Genomic DNA, 26,614 nt, shown 5'->3' with positions numbered 1-26,614 from the left:
TAGGATAGACAGATTTTTAATCATGAAGGGAATCCACGGTTATGGGGAAAAAGTAGGAAAGTGGAGTTGAGGATTAACAGAGAAGCCATGATCTCATTGACTGATAGAGCAGACTCGATGGGCTGAATGGCCTACTTCTACTCATACATCTTATGACTTCATAGTTAACATTTCAGGATGATGACCTTTCAGCAGAACTGTGTAAATCTCTCAACATCCTGGGGGTTACTATCAAACAGAAACTGGACTCACCACGTAAACACAGTGGCTGTAAGAGCCAGAAGCTAGAGATACTGTGATGTGTAACTCACTTCCTAACTCTCCAAAGCTTGTCCACCATCAACAACATATGAGTCAGGAAAGTGATGGAATACAACCATATTTCCTGGAGGGGTGCAGCTCCAACAACACTCAACAAACTCAACATCATCCAGGATAAGTGGTGCTGGAAGAGCACAGCAATTCAGGCAGCAATCTGATTTTGCTGCTCGTCGGATGCTGCCTGAATTGCTGTGCTCTTCCAGCACCACTGATCCAGAATCTGGTTTCCAGCATCTGCAGTCATTGTTTTTACATCATCCAAGATAAAGCAAGCCCTTGAGAAGGTGGTGGTGAGCTACCTTCTGGAACTGCTACAGTTCCCCTGCTGTGGTTGACCCACAGTGCCCCTAGAGAGGGAATTCCAAGATCTTGACCCAGTGACAGTGAAGGAATGGGGACATATTTTCAAGTCACAACCGTGAGTGGCTTGGAGGGGAACTTGCAGATGTTGATATTTCCTTACATCCGCTGCCCTTGTCGTTCTAGATGGATGTGTTTGTGAGTTTGGAAGGTGCTGACTAAGGATCTTTGGTCAAATTCTGCAGTGCATCTTAGAGATAGTATATACTAATGCTACTGAGAATCGGTGCTGGAGAGAGAGAGGATCTGGACGTGATGCAAATCAAGTGAATGCTTTTGCCAGTCAACGATGCCACATCCCACAAATGAATAATAAAAGGAGGTCATTCCATCCACCGAGAATGCTCTGATGTTCAATCAGATCTGGATATCCTGAACTTCACTTTGCTGGCTTTTCCCCTTGAACCTTACTTCTCTTTTTGATTAAAAATCCATGTATTTCAGCCTTGAATAGACTTATTGACTTGTCAGACCTCTGCAATAAAGAATTCCTCACATTCCCTACCTACTCAGAGAAGTTCTTCCTCCTCTGTGTTTTAAATTTGCAACCTCTCATTCTGAGATTATGCCCACTGGTAATAGACACTTCCATAAGGAGAAACATCCTCTTTGAATCTACCCGGTCATGCCCTGTATGAAGCTTAAATGTTTCAATAAGGTCACCTTATTTTTCTAAATTCCAACAGCCTGAACTGACTCAGCATTTTATAAGAAGAATATAGGAAGAGCCCCAGGGCATTTGGGCTCCTGTTGCACAGTGGTAGTGTCCCGACCTCTGAGCCACAAGATCTGGGTTCAAGTCCAACCTGCTCTTGTGGAGATGTAAAAACATCTCTGAACAGGTTGATTGATGTGGGGGGAAACACAAAGAACCACTGATGCTGGAAATTAGAAACTAAAACAGAAATTGCTGGAGAAATCCAACAGGTCTACCAATGAAAGCAGATTAAAAGTATCTATGGCCAGTCTGTCTGTCCCTCTGAATCTATGATTTGGAGATGCCGGTATTGGACTGGGGTGTACAAAGTTAAAAATCACACAACACCAGGTTATACTCCAACTTCTTATTTGGAAGCACTAGCTTTCGGAGCGCTGTTCCTTCATCTGGTGGTTGTGGAATATAAGATCGTAAGACACAGAACTTATAGCAAACAACTTACAGTCTGATGCAACTGAAATTATATATTGAGAAAGACCTGGATTGTTTGTTAAGTCCCTTATCTTTTAGAATGACCACGTTGGTTTCAGTTCTTTCATATGTAAATCTCAGAACTTTTTTAAAGTTACGTTCTCAAATGAAATTTAACAATATGTGGAAAAGGACATGGAAGATATAGAATGTAGGGAAATAGATGGTGACATCTTGAAAAATGTCCATGTTACAGAGGAGAAAGTGCTAGATTTCTTGAAACACATAAAGTGGATAAGTCCCCAGGACCTGATCAGGTGTACCCTAGGTGAGGTGCCGGAAGACTGGAGATTGGCTAATGTGGTGCCACTGTTTAAGAAGAGTGGTAAGGACAAGCCAGGGAACTATAGACAAGTGAGCCTGACGTTGGTGGTGGGCAAGTTGTTGGAGGGAATCCTGAGGGACAGGATTACATGTATTTGGAAAGGCAAGGACTAATTAGGGATAGTCAACATGGCTTTTTGTGTGGGAAATCATGTCTCACAAATTGATTCAGTGTTTTGAAGAAGTAATAAAGAGGATTGATGAGAGCAGAGTGCTAGATGTGATCTACATGGACTTCAGTAAGGTGTTTGACAAGGTTCCCCATGGGAGACTGGTTAGCAAGGTTAGATCTCATGAAATACAGGGAGAACTAAACATTTGGAACAGAACTGGCACAAAGGTAGAAGACAGAGGGTGGTGGTGGAGGGTTGTTTTTCAGACTGGAGGCCTATGACCAGAGTAGTGCTGCAAGGATCGGTGCTGGGTCTACTACTTTACGTCATTTATATAAATGATTTGGATGTGAGCATAAGAGGTACAGTTAGTACTTTTGTAGATGACACCAAAATAGGAGATGTAGTGGACAGCGAAGAGGGTTACCTCAGATTACAACAGGATCTTGATCAGATGGGCCAATGGGCTGAGAAGTGGCAAATGGAGTTTAATTTAGATAAATGTGAGGTGCTGCATTTTGGGAAAGCAAATCTTCGCAGGACTTATACACTTAATGGTAAGGTCCTAGGGAGTGTTGCTGAACAAAGAGACCTTGGAGTGCAGGTTCATAGCTCCTTGAAAGTGGAGTCACAGGTAGATAGGATAGTGAAGAAGGCGTTTGGTATGCATTCTTTTATTGGTCAGGGTATTGAGTACAGAAGTTGGGGGTCATGTGCGGCTGAACAGGACATCGGTTAGGCCACTGTTGGAATATTGTGTGTAATTCTGGTCTCCTTCCTATCGGAAAGACGTTGTGAAACCTGAAAGTGTTCAGAAAAGATTTACAAGGATGTTGCCAGGGTTGGATTTGAGCTATAGGGAGAGGTTGATAGGCTAGGGATGTTTTCCCTGGAGCGTCGGAGGCTGAAGGGTGACCTTATAGAGGTTTATAAATCATGGGAGGCATGGATATAGTAAATAGACAAAGTCTTTTCCCTGGGGTCGGGGAGTCCAGAATAGAGGGCATAGGTTTAGGGTGAGAGGGGAAAGATATAAAAGAGACCCAAGAGGTAACTTTTTCACACAGAGGGTGGTACATGTGTGGAATGAGCTGCCAGAGGAAGTGGTGGAGGCTGGTACAATTGCAACATTTAAGAGACATTTGGATGTGTATATGAATAGGAAGGGTTTGGAGGGATATGGGCCAGGTGATGGCAGGTGGGACTAGATTGGGTTGGGATATCTGGTCAGCATGAACAGGTTGGACTGAAGGATCTGTATCCATGCTGTACATCTATATGATTCTGTGACTCTGTAACAGGGTTGTCTAGTGTTGTCCTGAAGGACCAAGCAGAGGCTACGGCAACAGATGAATAGACACTGCACAACCAGGAGTGTTCCTTCCCAGATGGGGAACATTTTAGCGGTCCGGGAGATTCGACTTTGGACTTTCGGGTGACCATCCTTCAAGACGGACTTTGGGACAGGCAACAACGCAAAGTGGCCAAGCAGAGGCTGGTAGCCAAGTTCGGTACCCATGACGATGGCCTCAACCTGGACCTTGGGTTCATGTGACACTACAGGTGACCCCACTACAGTACACACTCACACAGACCTTCTCTCATACACAAGGCTCTCTCTCATATGCTCACACTTATGCTTACACCCCCTCACAACCACACACGTGTCCATCCTCTCACAGACTTATACCCATTTACACTCGCACACTTACACACAATTTGTCACAGACACCCCCCTCCAACACATGCACGCACACACACACATACAAGTTTGTAGGGTGAATTTGTACTTGCAGAATTACATTTTATTTTGCTCGATAACTACATGAATCCATGTCAGATTCTGTAAATCCCTTTTTTTGAAATAGAATCAGTCTGAACATTGGGACACAGATAGACAGACTTGAACCTTACACCTCCAAAGCATTATCTGAGACCGACATGGCACCTATTGTTAAATTTTGGATTAGTGGTGCTGGAAGACCACAGCAGTTCAGGCAGCATCCAAGAAGCTTCGAAATCGATGTTTCAGGCAAAAGCCCTTCATCAGGAATAAGGGCTTTTGCCCGAAACGTCGATTTCGAAGCTCCTTGGATGCTGCCTGAACTGCTGAGCTCTTCCAGCACCACTAATCCAGAATCTGGTTTCCAGCATCTGCAGTCTTTGTTTTCACCTATTGTTAAAGTTCATTTGAGGGTGTAACTTTAAAAAAAAGTTCTGGGATTTGCATACAGAAGAACTGAAATCAACATGGTCATTCTAAAAGATGAGAGACTTAACAAACAATCCAGGTCTTTTTCATTTTTAATTTCATTTGCATCACACTTTTGCTACAAATTCTGTTTTACGATCTTATACTCCACAACCACCTAATGAAGGAGCAGCGCTCAAAAAGCTAGTGCTTCCAAATAAGAAGTTGGTCTCCAACCTGGTGTTGTGTAATTTTTAACCTCTGGATCTGGAGGATTTGACACTACTCTGAAAAATCTGTAGAGGGGGCTCCTCTCAATGTGCTGACCAAGACTACAACTCCCGACGTACCCCGCTAGACCCGGGGAGGGACGTAACGCTACGTGTGTACGTCACGGCGTCGTGGTGGGGACGGGCACAGACGTCAGGATGGTGGGACGGCGTATGGACACCTGAAGGGGCGTGGTGACGTCTGGACGCCGTGGGGCAGGCTGACATGTAGACTCAAGCGCGTATGGAGAGGGCGGTGCGGACGGTGGTGAGGGGGCGGGGTGCCGCACGCACGTCATGGATGGAACTGGGTGAAAGACCGACCTCACATGGTCGTGGCGGTAAGGGCGGACGCGGGGACGTCAGGACGCCGCGGGTGGGATGGGGCGGAACGGTGTGTTGCCATGGGGACACGTCGGGGCGGGACGTAAAAAGGTCATGACGCAGCGGTGGGGCGTGGTAACGTGTTGACGCCATGGTGTTATGGAGTGGGCGGGCGGTTGGTGGACGCCGCTTCAATATTAATTAATGATGCTCGAGCCGGCAAGCGCTATGCTTCGGATGGAGCCGCTCATCGTTACCGCTCAATCTTATACACGCTGATCCCTCAAGATGGCAGAGAGGTCGGTTTACTTCCATTCAAAATAAACTCGCTGTGTTTTTATAAACGATTGTTATATTTCTTTCACTCCTTGTGAGGTGATTATGTTTTTTTCTGTGTGTGCTTGTTGACTGATTGTTGAACTGGTGGTATTTTTCTCTTACACACACATTTCTGCAGCTGGTCAGTGCTGTGAGGGTGGCTGGGTGCCTGTGCCCCCGTCGCTTGCTGCCTCTCCGCTCGGGTTGCCGGTGATGCTTGGTGCCCGCTGCCTAATAGTGAGCTCCAAACGGTGCAGCCCAGCCCGCGCCGCCGTCAGCCTGCGGGAGGGCCAGTGCGCAGGCGCGGGTCTGCCAAATACTGTCCTCCTCCCCTTCCACATTGAGCAAGCGCGACCCGGCAACAGGTGCAACTGTGTGCGCATGTGCTGGGGGATTTTCTGTTGGATGGGTTGGGATGGTGGGAATGGTTGACTGGCTGTGTGGAAGGTTTGGTGACAATTGAATTGGCCTTGCGGCTTCAACCCTCCCTCTGAACCAAAATGTCAGTGTTTGAATCTCCCCTTGTGTGTGGGCAACATGACCCCCAAGGAAGGTTTGTCATGGTCAAGTTGAATGGAGAATGCATGTCAATATTAGATGGTTAAAAACAGCATTCCTGATCACTCAGACCTTTGGAGCCCTCTATTGTCACTATCTAAATGTACGACATGCACATGAATGCAGCAGTGTGACCTTCGTGTGATCCGTTACACCCACCCTGCAAGGCTGAAGCAAACTATTCTACACAGCATTGTGCCACCTGTAAAATCCTTTAAAATAAAAGCCTGCTGCAGCTGTGGTTTACACCATTGGCATTGCCACATAGAAGCAAAATGCTGCAGGTGTTGGCATTTTGAAATAAAAACAGAAGTGCTGGAAATGCCCAGCAGGTCAGACAGTATCTGGGATGAGAACAGTGAGGTTAATCGGCAGAAATGAGATGAGTAGGATATTTAATCAGGGAGGAGGATGTCTGCTGGGATGTTGATGGCATTCATGTTGATGAGAAATACAATTAAAATCCAAAGCAATTGAGTTACGGTCTAATGATAATCAAGTTGTTCGTTAATCCAAGCAATCAATCGCTGTCTATTATTTTGCAACGGACTCCGACAGTAGGGGAGGACATTCTGGTGATGGAGAGCTTTGCGATCCTTGAGTGCAAAGTCACCAATTCTTCCCACGCACTCTTCTCACCACATCCTGTTGTAAATCAGTCGTGAATCTCAAAATGGAATAAATGTTATTTGATGTATATTTGAATGCTTTAGTATGTGTACTAAGGGTCATTGCTTAAAAGTAAGAGGTCACACATTTAAAACAGACGAGACATTTTTGTGTTTTCAGAAAGGAGAGAGTCTTTGGAACTCTCTTCAAAGCATGGTGGAAGTTTATCTACTTCTACCTTAAAAATATTCAATCTAGAGAATCAAGTGGTTGTAAGGCTATAGTGGTAGGCTGGAATATGGAATGATTAGATCAGCCCATGGTCTAATTGAATGTCTGAGTAACGACCTCCTGTTATGAATTCGTGTGTTGCTGATTGTTGCTACTCAATTATAGATTTTGAAATGGGATGTCAGTTTTAATTTGCACCTGCCCCGCACCCCAAACATTGTGTGGTAAAGTAATTTGTATAATCATGGTATAATTTCAAGTTAACACCGTGTGTATAACTAATCAATGCATGAATTTCGAATATGCATTTTTACTCATCTTGAATTGAGTTCCATTGCGTGCAGTAAATGAATGAAGCAGTATCTATGTGCTAACTTTAAGACAAAATAAAATATTTAGCCACAGACAAAATACTCACCTGTAAATATCTGTATTTTTACTGTTAAATGTCTTAGTTGATGATGCTTACATGCTGAAGCGCAGTTCTCTTGTATGAGCATTCTTCGAATGATTTAAAACTTTTGACTGTTTTGCTTTGAATACATGGCCACTAACTGAATTCTATTTCACCTGTGTCAGATATATTGTTGTGAAGTTAACACAACGCAAACAAATGGTACATTTTCAATCGTTACTACTTTAATTCAATAAAAGTAAAACCCTCTTGTAAAAGGGTCGTGAAAACTTGGCAAGATATTTTTTCATAGTATTTCATGCACTGTAATTGAATTATATGACTTCCTCTTGTTGTTGCGATTCTCCATGTCTCTCATGAGTGCTGTTATTTTACTTATGGAAACATAATAAGTATTTATCACTTTGAAGAATTTGTATTCCAATACATTTGCCAGACAAAGGAGCACTTGTCGCCTTTTCTTGCATCCAGGCTCCGGATTGTATCTGATGTAATGAATGGAAAAGGCATTTCTCTGACGGTTAAATAGATAAGTCTCTTGTGCTTTGCAGTTCCAGATTTAGGAGCTGTTCTGTATGCCAATTTACTCATTTCCGACCTTAACCTATAGGTGTACCTTGCCTCTGTTCACCACCTTCCTTATATTAGTAAAGTGACCTCATTGAATTAATAATTTGTCCACTGTTAAAGCATGTTTCTACTAAGGGCACCCTGGTACTGAGAACCGAGTAGGGATTTTGTGTAGAGCCCCGAGCACTGTTAGAAGATTTATTACAAAAATGTTTTCTCATAAGATGCCAATATGTCATGTATTCACAATTCTTATAATGTGAATTGTTACCCTCTGTCATAGTAGACTGTATTTTATTGATAATTTGTTTACAAAATCTGTTCTGTTTGAGTTGTGCAAATTGCTTTTACTATGTGCCTTCACTGCTGCATTAGTGCAAACCCATTAGAATGCTGGTAGATTCTGACTTCATTACATCAAATACAATGAGCAAATCACTTCCATTGAACTATTTGGGAGATCTGGTTGCTTAATATGCAGCATTATTGAATGGTTCTTCAACGCTATGAACCTCTTCAAAATTTATAATTACCTAAATATTTGAACTGTAATTAATGTGATGAGAGGAGAGCCTTTTGAGAATGGAATGCCCTGCTTCCAGTGTCCGTATCCTTTGTTTAATGTAGTCTGCAAATTTCTAAAGTGGGTGTTGGTTACGACGATTATTGTCTATGCTGGTACTGACTTCTGTAGACAAATGACGGGAATGCTGTAAGAAAGGGAAAATGCAGTTTTCAGAGACCAGAGTGATGTTTGTATTTGTACTGCTATTGTTTCCAGTCACTTAAAATTATGTTCTAGATATTTTTGGGCAAGTTCTTCTTGGGCAGGGTAGACTTTTGAATGGGAATTTCCAAATTCCTCCACACCGTAGACTTGTTAATGCCACTATTGACTAGTTTCCCACCCAAACGTTGGCTTGACTTCCAGTAAACAGAAAAACTCTGGAGGAACCTTCAGGCCCAAGTATGCCCTGCCCACAACTAGGGGGGAAGGTCTGATGTTGAAAGTCTCTTTATTGAAGGTTGCCAGTTTGGGCTTACAAGACATTGGGGCTGCAAGATTCATTCCTGCTCCTCCTGGCCAACAAGTAGCACTGTAAAAGTGCTTAGCTTTTTGCCAGTCTGTCCTGACTCCTTTGAACTGCTGTCTTACCAGTTCTAAAACCTAGCATGATTTGGAGATGCCGGTGTTGGACTTGGGTGTACAAAGTTAAAAATCCCACAACACCAGGTTATAGTCCAACAGGTTTAATTGGAAGCACACTAGCCTTCGGAGCGTCGCTCCTTCATCAGATGGTAGTGGAGGGCTCAATCCTAACACACAGAATTTCTAGCAAAAATTTCAGTGTGATGTAACTGAAATTATGCACTGTGGGATCTTTCCTGCTTGCCTGCATTTCTGTAGAAACTTCATGTCTGTGTCAATATGTACGATCTTCTTGGAGATCCTCTCCACTTTAAGCCGGCGGTTAGTGGTGTCGATACAGGACACTTACAGTCAGGATAAAGATACAATCAGGATACAGGTTGTACTGCTATAATGCATGTTTCATTAATGCAAATTCACTGTAACATTGACACATTTGGGACTTTGTTTCTAAAGCATAGACTTTTAAAGCATGTATTGGTTATGATGCAATTCTGGCCTCATCGTTTAAATGATTCTGCTATTACGCGATTTTCTTATAACGTGGGGTTGCACAAGAACAGAACTACCGCTTTATGGCAGAACCAACTGTATGCCAGAGCGATAAAGGGTACAAGTGTGTGCACGCAATTAATAATTTGTTGGAATCTGCGAGGTTGAGAAATGGACGTATAGTAGAGGCGTTCAAGACATTTTGAAATGATCAGTCAACATTGGTTGGTCACTCAGTAACAAGCATTATGAGGAGCTTATTCAAGGTGAATTGTGAACATTTTTTGTAGCTGATTAGAATTTTTCAGAAACATCTTAAGTAGAGATCATAACAATTTAAAAGACTTCAATAAATCATTCTTGATATTTAAAAGAACAATGTACAAGAATAAAGGGTACAAAAGTGACACTGCTTCTATCAGACGATAAAATATTTATGATCCAACATGCTTGAAAAATATTGAATGGAGTTTTTGCAATAAGTATTGCTGGTCATGTTTTCAAGTCACAGTTATTTTGTGGCAGAAAATTTGGAGCCTTTGCTCTGTCACTAATGCTGAAACAATTAAAATTGGGAATGCTCAAGAGGCCAGGATTAGGGAAGTGCATAGATATCTGGGTGTTTGGGCAGGACAATACCATTGAGGAATTTAAAATAGATTTTTAAAATTACTTCACAGGGTATGAACATTCCAAGTTGGGCTAGCAGTTTTACATAGCCGTAATTGCCCTTGACAAGGTGCTGGTGAGCTTTTGATTTTGATGTGCTGCAGTCCATTGTGTGCACTTGCACCCACAGTGCTGTTAGTGAGTGAATGCCAGGAGTTTGATCCATTGACAATGAAGGAAAAGCTATTTTAGAAAATCTGAATGGCATGTGGCTTGGAGGAGAGTTTGCAGGTAGTGGTGTTTTAATGCTTGTGCTACTGTTTATCTCTCCAGATGGCAGAGATTTTAGATTTGGAAGGTACTGTTTAAGGAGCCTTGGTAAATTGTTGCAGCGCATCCTGGTATACACTGCCAACACAGTGACAGTGGAAGGAATGATTTGTTAAAAACGTTTTTTTTCCACCCGTGTCGTGATCTCTGTTTATATATTTTCTTTCTTTTTCACACACGTCATGATCTCCTGTTTATATATTTTTAAAATTTTTTTTCACTCGTGTCATCTCTGGGAATGATTGTTGAAGGTCTTAAATTGGGCACTGGACAACTGGGCTGATTTGTTGTCTTTAACTTGATCATGGGGGGATAGTATCACTGGCCAGCATCTCCTGCTCCTAATTACCCAGTGGGTTGTTAAGAGTTAATTAAATTACTGTAGATCTTGACTCACATGTAGGCCAGACCAGGTAAGGATGGCAGGTCTGCCTACTAAGAAATTAGTGAACTAGGTGGGTTTTAATGACAATTGACATCAGCTATGTGGTCACCATCAGGGCAGTTTTTTAAAAAAAAAATTCCAGATTTTTATTGAATTCTAATTTCTCCAGCTGACATTGTGGGATTTGAACTTGTGTCCTCGAGTTCTGGATTACTCATCCAGTGACCGCCTCCAAGCTTCAGCTTTTTGAACTTCATTGGAGATGCTGGTATCCAGACAATTGAATAACATTCCATCGCACTCCTGAATGGTGCCTTGTAGACGCTGGCAAGCTTCAGGGAATCGGGAGTTATACACTGCAGAACTTTCAGCCTCAGACTGCTATTGTAACCAAAGTGATTATATGACCAGTTCAGCTTTGGACAGTGGCTGGTTCCAGTGTGTAGGCAATAGTGATGGTAATGCCATTGAATTACAAGGGCTCATTATTTGATTTTTCTCTTGTTGGAGAAGGTAATTGCCTGGCACTTGTGTAGTGCAAATGTTAATTACCACTTAATAGCCCAAGCTTGAATGTTATCCAGGTTGCTGCAACTGGACACTCAGTATCTGAGTGGTGGTGTATGGTGCCACACATTGTGTGATTATCAGGAAACTTTCCCACTTCTGATTATATGATAATAGAAATTTATTGTCATATATACTTTAACAAGCAAAATACAGTGAAAAGTTTATAGGATATCCTACCATGGCATCCACATTAATAACAGAAATCATACATAATAAAAAAAGTAAAACTAATACAAAGTTCATCACAGTTCAGTTAATGGCTCCTGGGCTTGGGAACCATGGGTTACCTGGAAGATGTAGCCAGGATGATACCGAGACGGGAGTACCATGCCAGGACAAGACCACTACACAAGGATGGAGGGTAGGTCAATGATTAGCAGTTGAAAGGATTACACCCACGATACTAGCCTGAAAAATCCCTGCAATGATAACCTGGGATTGGGATGATTGACCTCCAACAGCCACAATAATCTCCATGAACATTTAATATGACTCCAACCAGTGGAGAGTTTTGACTCTAGTTTTGCTGGGGCTCATTGATGCTACATTTGGTCAAATTAGTCCTGAAATCAAGGACAGTCACCTCCTGGACTTCAACTCTTTCATCCATAATTACAGCCCTGGTCCAAATAAGTTAGGAGGTGAGTACCCAAGCAAATGTTACATTTGGCTTTATATTTAAGAATTTTTTGTGGACTTGTTCTTTATTTTTAAGGGACCGATTAAAAGGACAGTGAAACTTTCTTTCAAATAAGAAATTTATTGTAGTTCACTTTTGTGATAACTGCTTGTTTATTGCAGATTGCCTGTCTGGATTTATGACTGTTTGCAGTCTATACTTGGTTTGTTAGGATTTTTCATTGGTGGCCAGTTTGGGGAAAGAAAAGAGCTTCCTTATTTTCCTATCTCCGGAAAATCTCTTGCTTTTTGAGTCTCGTGCAGCACCTGAAGACTTGTTTCTCTGAACTCTGTCCTCCTGAAAACTGTTGAGAAAAATCCTTAATACTGTATTTCCTGAGCAAGTTGTTTTGACAAATATCCCAAAAGCAATTTTTTTTTTTGTTGTTGTTTAGTTGACATTCACTTTGTGAGCCAGATGTGGGTTTGACATTCATCTGGATGTTTCATATTGTCCTTTCTGTTTTTGCCTTGAATAACTTAACAAAAATAATCTTTGCAAAGAGAAATCTTTTTTCCTACCTATACCCAGTGTGCTTGTTTGTGCATGTTTTGGATTATTTACAGGAGTAAACAATTTAGATTTTCATATTACAAACTGCCATTGAATAAATGTTAGATAACCAATAAATTTGTTTCTATTAAAGAATTCAGGTTGATGGATCTTTTTGGAGCACAGCTGGTTCTACATCATTCAGCATCATTACTGGAATGTTGTCAGGGCCCATGGCTTTTGAAATTTGTGTCTTCAGCCATTTCTTAATATCATGTGGAATTAATCAAATTGATTCATGTCTGGTATCAGTGATGCTGGGGACCTCATGGAGGCTGAAAATGCAACATCCACTCAGCATTTCTTAAGTGGGGAGGGAGTCTTATCAGCGAGCAGAGGAATTAGGATGGAATGGAATTTGATGCACATTAGGATGCAACCAGCAGAGTTTTGGATACCTTCAAGTTTAAGAGGGTAGAATATGGGAGATCAGCCAAAATGCCTTGACTGTCTAGCCTAGAAGTGACAAAGGGATGGATGACAGTTTAGGCAGCAAATGAACTAAGATATGAACAGAGTCTAGTAATTTTAACAGGCTTTTCCACTGAGGGTATCTCTGTATTGGTTTCATGTGTGTAGAAGTAGTTGAGCCCCTTGAAGCCATGTGATGGAAAGGATCTATCATTTGAGTTACAAGCCAGTCTGCCTGGTGGTTGGGTCAGTGAAGTTATTCTGTTTTGAACCTTATTCCCTTTAAGCTGTTTATTGAGACAAGATGTGGATTTCAAATTGCTACCGTTTCTTTTAATTATGGTGCACAGTTCTTTTAATTGAACATGGCATGAGAAAGATCACTCTTTACTTAAAAAAGCCCTTAGAGTCTAATACTAGACTGGTACTGGAACTGGGTATCTAATTAAATGTCCCACTATATAGATTAAGGTAATACATGTCTGAACTTTTGTCATTACTTTAATATCTTTGAAATATTACTTTCAGAACATCCTATAAGGTGCTAGCTTCTCTTCTCCCAGTTGGCTTTATAATTTGAGTAACAGTAATTCACTAATTAGAACGCATAAGATTAAATTGCTAATTAAAAGTTTGTTCTCTGATTTAAAAAAAAATACCAAAGTGGCTTTCAACTACCTTGATTGTAGCCTGTTGTTAATTTCTTCTGTTTTTGATTAAGTACCTTCCATTTTATTTCACAGATTGCATATTTCAAGAACTGAAACAGGAGGTAGTATATTCTGTCTTGCATTTCCATAATAATGCTTACCTCTGTGTTTTTTGTTTTATTTTATCAAGGTGACTGGAATAATGTTCGAGGCCCTTTATTCTTCCAACCTTTTTTTTGTCACATGCAGCAATGTGTTAACAACAATCCTTTGTACAGAGAGCCTGGTGTACCATGCAAAATACGCATGGTACCCTTTTATTAAATTTTCAGGAGTTCAAGTATTGACAACCTAGCTCGACAGTTGTATGTATTTCATGGAGGCAAAAGTGAGGACTGCAGATTCTAGAGATCAGAGTCTAGATTAGATTTTTTTTTTTAGATTACTTACTGTGGAAACAGGCCCTTCAGCCCAACAAGTCTACACTGACCCGCCGAAGCGCAACCCACCCAGATCCATTCCCCTACATTTACCCCTGCCCCTAACACTACTGCAATTTAACATGGAGAAAGTGAGGATTGCAGATGCTGGAGATGAGAGCTTAAAAATATGTTGCTGGAAAAGCGCAGCAGGTCAGGCAGCATCAAAGGAACAGGAGAATCGACGTTTCGGGCATAAGTCCTTCTTCAGGAATGAGGGTCTGCCAAGCAGGCTTAGATAAAAGGTAGGGAGGAGGGCCTTGGGGGAGGGGCGCTGGGAATATGATAGGTGGAAGGAGGTTAAGGTGAGGGTGATAGGCCGGAGAGGGAGTGGGGGCGGAGAGGTCGTGAAGAAGATTGCAGAGGAGATGACCTGGGGGGGTGCAGTGAGAGAGGGACTCACTGAGATCCTTGTAGAGGAAGGCATCCTTGCAAGAGGATTCACAGTAGGAGAAAGTGAGGACTGCAGATGCTGGAGGTCAGAGCTATCCTGACCTGCTGCGCTTTTCCAGCAACACATTTTTAAGTTCATATTACCTGCTGGACTCCTCTGATTGGCGAGTCATCTGGTATTTAGAAAAATAAATTCTATCTGTTCTGATGAATCCCCGACCTCTTCCCCCCCCACCCCCTCTCCAGCCTATCACCATCACCTTACCTCCTTCCACCTATCGTATTCCCAGCGCCCCTCCCCCAAGTCCCTCCTGCCTGACCTGCTGCGCTTTTCCAGCAACACATTTTTAAGCTGCAATTTAGCATGGCCAATTCACCTAACCTGCACATTTTGGACTGTGTGGGAGGAAACCTGAGCACCTGGAGGAAACCCACATGGACACTGAAGAATGTGCAAACTCCACACAGTCGGTCGCCTGAGGCAGGAATTGAACCGGGTCTCAGGTGCTGTGAGGCAGCAGTGCAAGCCACTGTGCTACCGTGCCGCCTATTAGAGTGCTGGAAAAGCACAGCAGGTCAGGCAGCATCCGAGGAGCAGGAAAATTGACTTTTCGGGCAAAAGCCCTTCATCAGGAATGACTTTTTAATAAATCATGGATTTATCTTCCATGGATGTATTTCATGGATGCTACTGCAGAATGTCTGGTAGGATTATTGGCAATCACTAGCTATCAAATATGTTTGTACACCTTGGGAGCTCCATGTCTCTGGTTCTGGGTTCTGGGGGTCCTTGTGTGGATGATGAGCCCATTCCTGGAGCCACATCTCTGGCCTCATATTTGGCAGGTGTTTCTGGGAGGTGGAATGAGACCTTGGCTTTGATTGCTGGCATTCCTTTAGAATCCATTAGAATCTAATCTAATCTGGTTCCTTTTCTGTGCTTCCTCTTGCCAATGGGTATTCTCAAAGAATTCTACCCCTCATACAGAAGCTTTCTCTAAGTCAGTTTCTTCTGAACACAGCCTACAGAGAATCTTTGAACTGCTTCATTTGTCCTCCTCTCACTTGAGTGTATCCCAGAGACCAAAGTAATGTTCTGGGAACCTGGCTTTGAATCCCACCACTGCAGATGGTGGCATTTGAATTCAATAAAATTCTAGAATTCAGATTATGATGACAGTGAAACTATTGTCAATTGTCAGAAAAACTCATTTGGATCACTTGCCCTTTTAGGAAAGGAACCTGACATTCTTACCTGTTCTGACCTACATGTGACTCCAGATCCACGGCAGTGTGGCTCTTAACTGCCTCCTAGGCAGTCAGTAATGGGCAATCCTGGCCAGTTATGCCCTCATGCTGTGAATGATTTTTAAAAAAACCTTCAATCTCTGGCATCCTCAGCACTTGGCCAGCCATCATAAGTGGTTTTGGATGATCATGGTCTCAGTTGGTGCTGTAGACTCCTTCAAGGACACTGGTGCCTGTTTCCCCAGTTGATGTGGTAAATCCTTCTTGAACAGTGATGATACTTATCAAAGGCACTGAGGTGGCGTCTATATGTGGACCATGTTTCAGTGCCATATAGAATTGTCAGAAGGATGATTGCCTCGTACACAAGTATCTTGGTATCAGCATGGATGTCGGCGTCATTGAAGACTCTTGTCCTTGAGTATCTGTAGGCAGCGCTCGCAGTTTGCATGTGGTGTTGGTTCAATACTAGTGATCCAGCAACAAATTTTGCATTGCTTGATATTTTGTCAACGTGGTTGAATGTCAGGTTTTAAACTCCATGAGTATTTGAAATTAAGTATTGCGTGCGTACTAAGCTTCCTTTTGAGCAATATTCTGATGGATTTGCGTGCTTTCTGAAATCTGAGTGCCCATGTATAATTGGCATACACATTGACTTGAGCGATGCAGATATACATAAATTGCTCCAATTCCTCTGTCAGTTATTAATTTCAGTATAAGAGTTGAACTCAATAACATATGCTCTAATCTGACTCTGCATCTGGCATCCTTCTCTATCATTCTCTATCTTTGTGGATTTAGAGTCATAGAGATGTACAGACCTTTCGGTCCAACTTGTCTGTGCCGACCAGATATCCTTAATTAATCTAATCTAGTCCCATTTGCCAGCATTTGGTCCATATCACTCCAAATCCTTCCTATCCAAACAGATACCTTTAAATGTTGTAATTTTACCAGCCTCTACCACTTCCTGTGGCAGCTCATTCCATGCATACATCACCCTCTGCGTGAAAAAATTGCCCCTTAGGTCCCTTTTAAATCTTTCCCCTCTCTTCCGAAACCTATGCCCTCTAGTTCTGGACTCCCCTCCGCCTCCTCAGGGAAAAGACCTTGTCTATTTACCCTATCCGTGCCTCTCATGATTGTATAAAGTTCTATAAGGTCATTCCTCAGCCTCTGCTCCAAGGAAAATAGCCCCAGCCTATTCAACCTGTCCATATAGCTCAAGCTATCCAACCCTGGCAATGTCCTTGTAAATCTTCTCTGAACCCTTTCAAGTTTCACAATAGCCTTCCTATAGGAGAGAGACCAGAATTGCACACAATATTCCAAAAGTGACCTTAGCAATGTCCTGTACAGCCACAACTTGACCTCCTAACTCCTATACTCTGTGCTCTGGCCAATAAAGGAAAGCATACTAAACACCTTCTTCACTATCCTAGTTACCCATGACCACTTTCAAGGAACAGTAAACCTACAATGCAGGGTCTTTTTGTTTAGCAACATTCCCCAGATCCTTACCATTTAAGTGTATAAGTCCAGCCCTTATTTGCCTTATTTGTTTAAAGAATTGAAAAATCTGCTTGAAACTCAGGTAAAATCACAAAAGTTGAAAAGAGTTGGGAATGTGAGGTATATTGAGAAACCGGAGACTCCAAAGTAATGGTTTAAAGCCCCAAATCCTGGGGCAGGTGGACTATAAAGACAGTTACTCTTGAATACAATGAATTGTCGCCAGAAGACTGAGATGTATTTGCAGTTTAGATTAAGCAAGAGAATGATTCAGTGGAATGTTATGCATCTCTAAGATAGTAGGAGAAAGTGAGGACTACAGATGCTGGAGATCAGAATAGAGACTGTGGTGCTGGAAAAGCACAGCAGGTTAGGCAGCATCCGAGGAGCAGAAGAATTGACTTTTCGAGCATCAGCCCTTCATCAGGAATGAGACATGTGGGCCAGGGGGCTGAGAGATAAATGGGAGGGGGGGTGGGGTTGGAGCGGATGGTAGCTCAGAAAGTGATAGGTAGATAAAGGTGAGGGAGAAAGTGATCCGTCTGAGAGGACGATAGAGCGGATAGGTGGGAAAGGTGATGGACAGGTCAGGGGGACGGTGCCGAGTTGGAGGCTTGGGACTGGGATAATGTGGGGAGAGGAGAAATGAGGAAACTGTTGAAATCCAAACTGATCTCATGTGGTTACAGGGTCCCAAGGCGGAAGATGCGTTCCTTCTCTGGGTGTCGAGTGGTAAGGGTTTGGCGATGGAGGACATCCAGGACCTGCATGTTCTTGACTGATTGGGAGGGGAGTTGAAGTGTTCAGCTACGGGGTGGTGGGTTGATTGGTGTGAGTGTTCCAGAGATGTTCCCTGAAATGATCTGCAAGTAAGTATCCTGTCTCCCCAATGTAGAGGAGACCACACCAGGTGCACTGAGGAAGGAGATGTGACTGTGGTAGTGAGTCTGCTTCAGGATGTGGCTGAAAAGCTTCAGGGCAGAGGAGATGACCTGGTTGGTGCAGTGAGAGGGAATCACTAAGATCCTTTTAGAGAGAGGAGGAGAACTTCAAGGTAAGCATCCTTAGAAGAGGCCTCGCAATAAGTTCAACCCTGCCAAGTGTGAGGTTGTCTGGAAGGACAAATAAGAATGCGGAATACAGGGTTAACGGTAGGGTTCTTAGTAAGGTGGAGGAGCAGAGGAGAGGTGGGGTCTATGTTCATAGCTCTTTGAAAGTTGCCACTCAGGTGGATAGAGCTTGTAAGAAGGCCGATGGTGTATTAACGTTCATTAGCAGAGGGATTGAATTCAAGAGTCGTGAGGTGATGTTGCAGCTGTACAGGACCTTGGTTAGGCCACATTTGGAGTACTGTGTGCAGTTCTGGTCGCCTCACTTTAGGAAAGATGTGGAAGCTTTGGAGAGGGTGCAGAGAAGATTTACCAGGATGTTGCCTGGAATGGAGAATAAGTCGTACGAGGATAGGTTGAGAGTTCTCGGCCTTTTCCCGTTGGAACGGCGAAGGATGAGGGGTGACTTGACAGAGGTTTATAAGATGATCAGCTTAAGCTAGGACAAATGTTCGGCACAACATCATGGGCCGAAGGGCCTGTTCTGTGCTGTATTGTTCTATGTTCTCTGTTCTATAAGGTTAAAATCAGCTAGAAGATAGTGCGGACTGAAGATGCTGGAGAAGCACAACAGGTCAGGCAGTTTCCGAGGAGCAGGAGAATCGATGTTTCGGGCATAAGTCCTTTCGTCAGGAATGAAGCTTGTGGGCCAGGATTGGGGGGCTGAGAGATAAATGGGAGAGGGGAGTGGGTTAGGGAGGAAGGTATCTGAGAAAGCGATAGGTAGATGAAGGTGAGGGAGAAGGTGATAGGTCGGAGAGGATGGTGGAGCAGAGTGCCCAAGAAGGTTACAGTGACAGGAAGCTGGATGTTAGACGTGAGCTTGGAGAACAAATAATTTTCTTATGCATCCCGTCCAAAAGTGCAGTTGATTTGAGAAGATCCTGCCCAAGCATGGCAGCAGTATTCAATTCTAGGGCATTCAGTGCAGCCAGTACCTCTGGATGTCTTTTCATGGGAATGCCACCCACTTTCAACTCACTTCCTCCTTCTCCTCCTTATCCCCAACCAGAGTTTTGAACACCTGTTCCTATGTTTGTAAAATACAGTGAATAACATGAATGGATCTTTGGATGCTGCCAATTTTTCAGGACCCTATTTCGATGTTTCTCTTTCTGTTTTTTAAGTTATGTCTGTTTTTGAGTGTACATTACATTAATATGTAGCCATGATGTTACTGGTGAGCTAGCTGTTACGTTTCTGATTTAACTGAACTGTCTGTTCCTGCTCCAGCTTTGGTCAATGAAACCAATTGTACCTTCACCAATTACTCCTCACAACTAGGAGTCAATCCAGGAATGTTTCTCATTTATCCACAAAAACAGTGCATGCCTTATCAATCTGAAAAATATTCACCAAATAACTTCTCAGCTTGGAAATGATGTTTATTGAATGAATAATGTCAAGCTTAGCTTTGTTCAATTGAATATCAAGTTGTGTTTTGGTTATTCTGTCCATAGATTTTCATTTTAGAATTATGGATTTCATATTATAGAATCATACAGCAAGGAAACAGACCCTTCAGTCCAACCAGTCCATTCTGAACATAATCCCAAACTAAGTTAGTCTCACCTGTCTGCTCCTGGCCCATATCCCTCCAAACCTTTCCTATTCATGTACTTATCCAAATGTCTTTTTTGGATGTTGTAATTGTACACCCTATCCAACACTTCCACTGGAATTTCATTCCACAGTTGAACCACCCTCTGTGTTTAAAAAGAAGTTTGCTCCTTGTGTCTTTTTTAAATCTCTCTCTCTCTCTCTCTCTCCTTTCACCTTAGAAACGTGCTCCCAAGCCTTGAAATTCCCCATCCTAGGGAAAAGACAATTACCATTAACTTTATCTATATCTCTCATTTATTTTATAAACTTCTATAAGTTGTCTCTCAATTTCCTATGCTCCAGTGAAAAAGTCCCAGCCTGTCCAACCTTTTTTTTTAAATAACGCAAACCTTCCATACTCGGCAACATCCTGGTAAATCTCTTTTGAACTCTCTCCAGTTTAATAATATCCTTCCTATAATTGGGCGACCAGGACTGGACACAGTATTACAGAAGAGGCGTCACCAATGTCCTGTACAACCTCAACATGACTTCCTAACTCCTATACTCAAAGGACTGAGTGATGAAGGCAAGTGTGCCAAATGCCTTTTTAACCACGCTGTCTATATGTAGTGCAATCTTCAAGAATTATGTACCAGAACCCCTAGGTCTCTCTGTTCTACAACCCAAGACCCTACCATTAATTATATAAGCCCTACCCTTGTTTGTTGTTCCAAAATGCAATATCTCATGTTTATCCAGATTGAACTCCATTGGTCATTTTTCAGCCCATTGACCCATTTGATCAAGATCCCTTTGTAATCTTAGGAAACCATGGTGACATGTTGAGTTTTCTTTTTATTGTTATGTTCCTAATTTTGTAATTTTTACTCAATGTAAATCTAAATTTTTGTTTTTAAAACTTAAAATGTGAGAAATGCTCAAAGCCAGTTTTAGAACAGAATAAACCTGGGAAAAACAAATAGACAATGATAATGGAAGATGTTTTAAAAGAATAATTGCATAAGTAGCTATTTTCTAATCAACATGTTCTGACGTGTTATTACTCCTGTCTGGGACTTGAACCCTGGGACTCTGGCCCTGAGATACATGTTGCAGGGGTAGTGGCCCTATAATTTCATTTGTATTGCGATTTTTATGGCCTAAGATGTTCTGATGTATTTCATAAGAAATGTACAAGGCCAGCAATTTTTCACAGTCCCTAATTGCCCTTAGTCACAGTGGCTTGGAGTTGAAAGTAAGTCTGAGTGGGTAACCTTTTTTCTTGCATTTATAAGTGCTTTTAGAGCAAGATGATATCATTCAACATAACTAGCACTTATATTTAAAAATGCTGTAATTTTTAAAACTACCAATGCTGCTGCTTTTATACAGCTTGTTCTTTGATTTCAAGCTTTTAATCAACCTCTCCCTCATAATGGTCTAGGTAGGTTTGGATCTCAATTTAAGAAGTATTAATATTAATAGTTAGAAAAATGTTTTTCATTGAACTTTAAGACAATTATGCCAGTCAGCCAGGGTTCAAGAAGAGTGTTAAACTTCCAGCTTGGATTATATGATAGCACTGCAAGATTGATGGTATATTAGACTGGTGACTCTGGTTCCTCTACAAACAACTGATTCACTATTGATCTTTTTAGGGAAGGAAGTCTGCCTTTGTTACAGGGTCTGGCCTAAATGTGACTCCAGGTCCACAGCAACGCAATTGGTTCTCAACTGCCCCCTGATCAGGCCCAGCAAGCCACTCACTTCAAGGCCAATAAGAATGGGCAAGAAATACTGGCCTTGCCAGTGACACCCACGTCCCATGAAAGGAAGTTCAACAAGATCTCCCAAATACTTTTCCTTCTGTGCAAACATTTCCAGCTCTCCTGTTCTTGTAGCTCAGATGCAAAGTTCCCTACATTTAGCTTAACTGTAACTGGTTCTTGAAATCACAGAATATTCACTGTCATAAGATGAATGGTCCATCAGGTTGGGTGGACCATACAGTATTTGTGACATATTGTGTCCCTTTTTGTGTTCCTGCTGCTTGTGTGTCATATTATCATCATAATGAGATACTGAAATATATGAATTGATTGCTCAGATTTCATATTGATGAAACAAGTATCCTGTTGAAGTAAGATAAATTAAGTTTGAGCGCAAGGATAAAAAAAAGTCTACCATTAAAGGGGTAATAAAAACAGCCAAGTGTTAAATCATTCACATTCAACATGCTCTTCAAATAAGATGGAGAAAGTGAGCTTGAAGTGGTTTTTCTGATCACCATCTTGCTTTGTCCCAAAAGAGTGAATAATAATATTGAAATATTTATGGCTAACTGTGAATTAGTGCTGCTTGGGGCAAAAGAAATGTACTCTAAATATACTCTTAAGTATAATTCACAAAGGATTGGAGGAGCAAGGAGATCTTGGGGGTTTAGTTGGAACATTCCCTTAAAGGCTGACTACAAAGGCCAGTGGGTGCAAGTGATTTATTAAAATGCCAATTAGAATATTATGTGTAGTTTTGAGAACTCTGTTAGAGATCTGGTAAAGGTGCAACATTTCTTCAGTAAGATAGCTGAAATATTAACTTTATTGTCTTTTGCCATAATAAATGTGAAAGCTGGAATTCATTGAGTGTTCAGAGGATGGTTTAGGTTTTAAAATATGGGTCTGTACTTGAAACCTAAGATATGCTACTTTTTTATGCAAAAGGATTATGATGGCATTGAATGGCTGATCTTGCTGTCAGTCATCAGAAAAGCATTACTGGAAGTGACTCTTGCAACCAGATCAATTCTGATACTCTAAGAGTAAACCAGCTCTCCTCCTGTGAATTTGCATGTAGATTTCTGGAGCATAATTGTGACATTCTCCCTGTGATAGGCATATCCTGAGGCTAATTAATAGGTTTCTTCAGTTTTAGCTCCCGATTCATTTCAGACTCTATGGGAGAGAGGCGATTATCAAGTTCAACGCAAGTCATAGGAATTGACTGCCTTTCATTTTCTCTCTATACATACTGAAGTGTAAGTATTGGCTGCTGGGCACAGGATTTGTTTATATATAAAATAACTCCAGAAAAGACATTGAAAAGTTTGAGGTTAGAACAGATTGCTTAATTGTCAACACTGCAGATCGAGTAGGTAGAAGGCATATAACTGTTTAAAAGTTTATTTTGCCAACTGGAGTGGGAAACTGAGAAATCCACTGTGGTGGCATCAAATTTCCTGAAATTGGAATTGAGATATGCTGATCAATACAGAGTCAATGAAATTTAGCTGGACCTATGTCTGCAATGAATTGGGCATGACACCATAGTGGTTACCAGGGCAGTATTGAAGTAGCAGGCCAGAGGAGATGACTTCTGATTGCACTGTGGTATGTGAAATTATTTGATTTGGCACTTTTTTTTACCACCTGAGTTGGAAGGTTGCTGGATCAAGTCAAACTCCAGGATTTGTGGAATGTGTATTTCAGGGCTGGTAATTAAATGCAGTGCCCAAGGAAGTAATGCCGGAGATACTTGTTCATTATGTAGGTTGGACAGGCTATTTGTCAAGCGGTTTATCAGTAAACTACTCTCCTCTTGAGAGGAAACTTGTGATTGTCTGTTTGTGTTTTGGGTTAGCTTTGTGCCTTTCAACTGGCCTATTCAAAGTACTCCCAATCTGGAAGCATTTGCTGTCTGTACAGGCATAGGTAATGGAGAATGCTTTATTGTTAATAGCAAGTTCACCAAGACTAACTACTTGTGATTTGTTTTTTAAAAAAAATGTTGATTTCCCTTCCTGACCTCAACCTGTACACCGTGCATATTTTTGTTAAAATTTCAGTATTGTATTCTTTGATAATTCCTCCAAATGCATTCTGTATTTTTTAAAATTTGTGCTCATTATTTCAAATGTGAGGTAATTCATTTTGGGAGGTCAAATGTAAGAGGAATGTATACAGTAAATGGCAGGACCCTAAGGACCATTGATATATAGAAGAGATGTTGGAGTGCAAGTCCATAGCTCCCTGGAAGTGGGAACACAAGTGTGTAAGGTGATAAAGAAGGTGCACAGCATGCTTGCCTTTATCAGTCAGAGCATTCAGTATAAACATTGGCAAGTCATGTTGCAGCTATATAACATTTTAGTTAGGCCACATTTGGAGTATTGTGCGCAGTTCTGGTTCCCACACTGTAGGAAGGACATGGAGACTTTGGAGAGGGTGCAAAAGGGGATTACCTGGATGTTTCCTGGATTGAAGCTACAAGGAGAGGTTAGACACATTTGGATTGTTTTAGTTGGAGCTTCAGAGGCTGAGGGACAACCTGTTAGTATGTAAAATTATGAGACATGAATAGCGTGAATCTTCAATGTCTTTTTTCCACTGGAAGTGTCCTTCTAGTGACAGGGTGGAAATGTCAAATGCTAGGGGTAGGTTTAAGGTGAGATAGAGAAAGTTCAAAGATGTGCAAGGCAATTCTGCTACACATAATAGTAGGTATGGGGTGGGGTATGGGGAGCAGATACATTAGCAAAGTTTAAGAGGCATTTAGACACATGAACAACCAGGGAATAGAGGGAAATGGACTATGAACAGGCTAGTGGGATTAGTTCAGAATGGCATCATGATCGAAACAGATGTGGTGTGCTGAAGGGCCCTCTCCTATGCTGTACAGTTCTATGTTTTCTGATATATGTTCAGGCATCTTCTATATAGCATAATGTATCTGTAAATTGCAAAGCCATAGTTGTCAAATTCATTGTTCCTGAAGGTTGTTTTTTAAAGAAATATATACACTTGTGCGATGTATGTGCTGCATTTTATGGTACCTGATAAGCGCACAGGTTCTCTGTGCAGCTTGAACCACCTTTTGTGTGAATGTGGGCAGTATGCATGCCTGCTCCCTGGAAGAGCTCCATGCTGTCACCACCCTGTAAATGAGATGTGGCATCTCAGCTGCGCACCTTGGTAAAGTATTTTCAATCTGTAAATACTGTAAATGGAAAACTGATTAACAGTTGATGGATTTTTGTTTTTTCAAGATTGCTGTAATCAGTTTCGGGCAGATGTAGCAGATTGCTATAGTGTGGCAGCGATTTCAGTGCTGAATTATTGCATAGTGATGTGACTGCAGATACAGGTTTTTGTGCTACATCGATTATTTCAAGCTTTGTATATTTTTAGAAAAGGCATATAGGGGAAAAAACTGCTTTAATTAATTTTATTGATGAAATTTCTTAATAGTGAACAAAATAAGCATAACCATAGATTGCAATGTTTTAATTGTTTATTTTCCTGTAATGCATTTAAATGAAGATATTTTGAGAGGGTGGGGTGGAGTTGGTGGAGTGATGGATATATAAGCATGGTTTGGTGTGGAGCCAGTCTCTGCTATGCAGAGGTAGGAGACAGGTACACAGTTGAGATTTGGGAAATGCACTTCACGTTTTCTCATGTCTTTTCACCATGATACAAGGTAAAAGTCATCCCAGAATAATATTGCACTGGTGTCGTTCCCTGATATAAGGTTGCTTTTGAATAGGGATGATGGATAGTGGAAACAGACTGCTTGTATAAGCGAGCTCTGAAACCACTCCCAGTGTGAGTGGGAGGGAGCAGAAAAGAAGATAAAGTAACTGTGCCTATAAAGCTAAAAGAAATCTAATTTTTGCATTGAGTGCATTTAAAATTAATCATAGCTTGTTTTGATTTCTGGATTCCAAGCTCACTCTTGCCATCAGCACCCCTCCCTTCCATTTGTCCCTCACTTCAATGGAAATTTGTGCTTTGTGCTGTCGCAAAGATGCAGTAAAACCTACCCCTGTTCTCCAATGATCCATTGCCCTGCTATAACCTCTGTGTCTTTTAGTTGCTCATGGTAAAGTTGTCAGGATGATCAAAGAGAAGAATTGCATGCTTGTTATAAAAATATTAATGTTCTTTTTTTTTAATAATTGCCTGTGTATTAAATTGAGTAGTTTTTGTGCTCCTCTTGATTAATGGCCATAAAGATCGGATCAAATTGAGTGATTTTTCTTGGGGCTAAAAACAGTGTTCATGGTTTGTGGAATGTACTTGCTAGATATCTGTTTTACCTAAGTTTTTATAATCCCAACTATTGCATTAGATCTCCCTCTCTGCCCCTGGCTGCTTCTTCCTACTGCATTAATGCTTTTCCAATGCTAATTGTACAATCAGAATGTGTTGCCAACATCAAGGTGACAGCTGTGATATCATAATTGTGTTTAATAGGTATGATCATCTAGCCATTACGGAGACATGGTAACAAGGAGATCAAAGCTGGGAGCTAAATATTCAGGGGCATGTAACTTTTTGAAGGACAAGTCAGTGGGATAGCTTTGTTAGTATGTGTTAGAATAGGTACAATAGCAAGCAATAACCTTGGATTGGAAGATGTGGGATCCATATGGGTAGAGACGTGATAAAAAACATAAGCCGCTGTTGGTAATAGCTATACAGTGGGACAGAGAATAAATTAGGAGATAATGAGGGCATGTAAAAATGGCAGTACATTCATTTTGGGTGACTTCAATCTTCCACATCCATCAAAGTTTTACTTGCACATCCACTAATATCATTTATTGTATCCGTTGCTCCTGATGCGGTCTCCTCTACATTGGGGAGACTGGGCACCTCCTAGCAGAGCACTTTAGAGAACATCTCCGGGACACCCGCACCAATCAAC

General features: G+C 41.6%; 1 protein-coding gene across 2 annotated transcripts in view; it reads left to right on the top strand.

Annotated features, from left to right (window-relative positions):
* Window positions 1–5,221: 5,221 nt before the first annotated feature.
* arhgap39 (Rho GTPase activating protein 39) overlaps window positions 5,222–26,614 on the top strand; it is a 650,153-nt gene continuing 628,760 nt past the window's right edge. For both annotated transcript variants that reach the window (XM_043690879.1, XM_043690878.1), the window contains exon 1: window positions 5,222–5,390. In XM_043690879.1, coding sequence (XP_043546814.1) covers window positions 5,380–5,390 — 11 coding nt within the window. In that variant the 5' untranslated portion in view covers window positions 5,222–5,379. The remainder of the gene's footprint in view (window positions 5,391–26,614) is intronic.

Source organism: Chiloscyllium plagiosum, chromosome 5 (assembly GCF_004010195.1).
Source record: "Chiloscyllium plagiosum isolate BGI_BamShark_2017 chromosome 5, ASM401019v2, whole genome shotgun sequence".
Classification (NCBI taxonomy): Eukaryota; Metazoa; Chordata; class Chondrichthyes; order Orectolobiformes; family Hemiscylliidae; genus Chiloscyllium; species Chiloscyllium plagiosum.
This window is presented reverse-complemented; position numbering and strand designations above follow the sequence as displayed.